Below are 3,875 nucleotides of genomic sequence, written 5' to 3'. Positions count from 1 at the left end.
GCAGCACACCACGTCCCTTCAATTTCTATATAATGTGGACATCTAGTCTAGAGAATATATAATCGATCTCCCAGATCAAGCCATCTATAGTCCAGTGCTCTTAAATATGTCCTCTTGTTTCATTTTTTTATTATAAACGTTTTAAGAAGCATATGATCAGTATCAAAACTAGAGATCTTTTCACCCTTTAAAATTTACAAAATTTCATGTTGAAATTCGTATATATGAGTTCATCATATCCTGAAAGTAATTTGTTATATTCCTTCTGTTACCTTTGCTGGAATCTCTAAAAAAAAAAAGAAAAAAAAGAAAGGAAATCTGTCTTGAGATCCTGACTATTTTAGTTTAATTTTGAACCTACAAATCTGATTTTATTCATATTTCTTCATTTTATCCGTTGCGTACTTTTTTTTTCACACACGCCAGTAGGATTCCACCCCCTATGGATACTTGAAAACTCATGAGAGTCTACCACCGGAGCAAGAGTAAGGATCCGCGTGCTTCGTATTTATGGTTATAAATAAAATATATATACACACACGGGTGCAGCACACCTGATTTGTGGGCTCCCTCCCCGATGTCCTCATCGTACCCTTTGGTGTAGCCCATCTAAGTTTTGGATCATGGCTGGATTTTGTGTTTCAGACTTAACATGGAGGGTCACATCTAATGGACGGATTGGATAGCCCTCGAACATCACATTGGTCCCCACACAGCTTGAAGGAACGTTTGTGATCATTCCCTAAGCCTTTTAGCTCCATCCTTTACAAGCTTTTGCACGTGACTTGTAATACTCCTGGATGGAAGCGGATTGCGTACTGAGTAAACTCTCGTGAGCCCCACTGTCATTCATGCATTGTATCCTCTCCGTCCATCTCTTTTAATACATAATTTTAGTATTTGATCCCAGAAATGGAGCATATCCATACCTAATTGAACCACACCACCAAAAACAGTGTGAATTGAACATCTACCATTGAAAAATTCTCGGGGCGAACTGAAGTTTTAGATCAAGCTAATATTTGTGTTTTCCCTTCATCCATGTCTATCTGATCTTATGAACAGGTTAGATGACAAATAAACAGCACCGGAGGCCTTAGAAAGGTTTCAACGTTGGAAATCAATACTTCCTCTTTTTCCTGTGGTATGGCCCACTTGAGCATTGTATATGCATCAATTTTGGGTTGAACCCCTAAAATGATATGGAAAAATGAATGGACGGCGTGGATAAACCACATGCATTCACGGGGGGTCCAAAAAAGTTTTCCTTCAAGTATATTTATGGAATGGCCTGTCGTGTGGGTTTGTTTCAAATGGGTTGGCTGCTTGGGCCAACCCTGTGGTGATGTTTACATAAAATCTACCTCGACCACTAGGTGTGTCACTTCATGTTAGGATAAGGGCCCAAAAATTACTTACATTCATGATTTAGGTCGACCACATATATGAAAATAGTGTACAAAACGATGATCACACTCCAAGCTGTTTTCCTAGGAATGACTCACATAAATCATGAATATTATTGGTTTTGCTCCAAGCCTAAATTTTAATGTGTTATCTAATAGTTGAGTGGATTTCATGTAATTATCATAGTGAGCTTTGTAAAATTGAAGGGCGAGCATTTTTTTCCTATTGTTTTCTTTGACATGGTTCACCTGAAACAGAAATCAACCTGATTTTATTTTTTATTTTTCACCATAAGACTAAAACTGAGATTACACATCAAATGGTTTGAATGGATTTCGCATACATATCATGCCTCACCAAAATTCAAGTCCTAACCTCCCTCCATAACTCCGTGGGGAGTTGCTCTTGATTTTGACTTGCCCACTCTAATGTTGATGTGATACACTTAGTACTTGGGATAGATTTTACATAAACATCATAGTAGGAATCGCCTAAGCCACTGACACATTTTCTCTCATCAGCAGCACAACATAGATAATAATGAAATGATAATTATATTAATTAATAAGAACTTTTAAATAAAAAATAAAAATAAATAAATAAATAAATAAAAGAGGACTTTAATTAGTTGAGATGAGGGTTAATGTTGAGAATGATAAGTTTTTCATCTCCATAATACACTAAATATCCATTAATCAAACAATTCAAAAGGTAAATAAAGGCAAATATCTGGTACATGTAAAGCTGGCACTGGGCGGCCCATTGATTGAAAAATGGGCACAATGATGTAAACTGTCCACTTCCACTGTTTGCTCCGGCCCATTTGCACCCTACACGTGGACACCGTCCCACCAAAACCTTTACCACTCTAAATGACTACAATACACTTCTCATAAACCGTTCCCTCATTTTCAATCCATTAAAAATAAGGGCATTCTCGTCATTTCAAACAAAACTCAAACGCTCCCCTTATCCAAAGAAGAGAGAGTAGAGAGAAAAAAAAAAAAGATACAGAAAGAAATTGAGAGAAAATGGCGAGATTTCTCCCAACATCTCTTCAAATCTCTCACCCTTTCTCTTCTTCCCCTCAAAACCCTAAGAAACTTCAAAAATCCCAACACAATCCCTTCCCCAACAAAGCCCTCGAACCCCAGAACGAGCCCGCCTCGTCCGACCCGGCACCTGAACTGGCCGATTCCGACTCGGAATTCGACAGCCGGCTCGCCCAGGTCCGGCTCAAGTACCGCAGCGGAACTGGCAAGAAAGCCGAGCTCCGTAAATCCAAGAAATCCCCATCCTCATCGAAGAAGGGCGTTTCCGTCTTTCTTCCTCCGGTTCCGCTCAAAGAACCGGTTTCAGGCGGTCTGAAGGTTGATTTCGGCTTCTGTCCGTACACCGAGCGGTTGAACGGGCGTTTGGCCGCGCTAGGGCTCGCGGCGCTGCTGCTGGTGGAGCTGGCGTCTGGGAAGAGCGTCCTCAGCTATCATAAGCCGCCGATTCTGTTCGTGCAGATTTATTTCATGGCCGCCGTCTCCGCAGTGTTCGTGAAGTATGAGAAGGAGAAAGTGAGCGTTTGGCCGGACTCAATCGCGAAGAAATAGGTTTGGAATTGCGTCGGCCTGTTTTGGCGTTTATTGTAATTTTTGAAACTTTTTTGGGCTTTTCTACGTGTAGAACGAAGGATGATGTATGTATACCCGGATCATTTTTTCCGGGAACTTAAAAAAAAAAAAAAAAACTTACCTGATTAATGTACAATTTACATTCCGGTAGCTTCTTTTAAACGGTTTTCAATAAGCTACCTCGTTAATCTAAATAATCGCCTGCAGCTGCCTCGGCAGCTCGGGTGGGCCCCACCGTGATGTGGACGTGAAATCTACACCGACCACCAGTGGGTCACCCCCTGTTAGACCCAGGCCCAAGACTCAGCTCCATCAGGGATTCAAGTGGACCACACGATTAAAAACAGTTTCCAGCACAATGCTCCCTCTCGAAACTGTTTAAGGCCCACTTCGGATCACAGATGGGCATGATTTTTGGACCGTACGCCTAAATTTTAGAATTTTGATGGGCCTGATTTTTGGACCCTACCCCTAAATTTTAGAATTTTGGTACGGTGTCTAATGGTTGGAGTGGATTTTATATAATCATAACGGTAAGCCTTTGTAAAAATCAAAGGGGTCATCTCCTTCCAAATTATTTCCTTTGTGGTCCTCATCAGAATTTTTGAACTCCTAATATTTCAAAAGATAAGGAGAGAGAGAGAGAGAGAGAGAGAGAGAGAGAGAGAGAGATTTTTCATAGAGAGAGGTTAATATATATGAAGAGTACTGGATGGACGGACCTGAAAGAAGCAAAGAACACTAATCAACTATTAAACTGTCTATATAATGCCCTGCATTGCTTTGATTTTTAGACCAATGCATGTTTAGAGTATGGTCCACATGTTGAACGACTTAGATCACTGC

General features: G+C 40.5%; 1 protein-coding gene across 1 annotated transcript; it reads left to right on the top strand.

Annotated features, from left to right (window-relative positions):
- The first annotated feature begins 2,368 nt into the window (after positions 1-2,368).
- Positions 2,369-3,149, top strand: LOC131243555 (uncharacterized). Its single transcript, XM_058242998.1, has one exon. The coding sequence runs from the start codon at positions 2,439-2,441 to the stop codon at positions 3,006-3,008; it is 570 nt and encodes a 189-aa protein (XP_058098981.1). The 5' UTR covers positions 2,369-2,438; the 3' UTR covers positions 3,009-3,149.
- The last annotated feature ends 726 nt before the right edge of the window (positions 3,150-3,875 follow it).

Source organism: Magnolia sinica, chromosome 4 (genome assembly GCF_029962835.1).
Source record: "Magnolia sinica isolate HGM2019 chromosome 4, MsV1, whole genome shotgun sequence".
NCBI classification, from domain to species: Eukaryota; Viridiplantae; Streptophyta; class Magnoliopsida; order Magnoliales; family Magnoliaceae; genus Magnolia; species Magnolia sinica.
The sequence above is the reverse complement of the archived record's forward strand: the minus strand, read 5'-3'. Positions and strand labels throughout refer to the sequence as shown.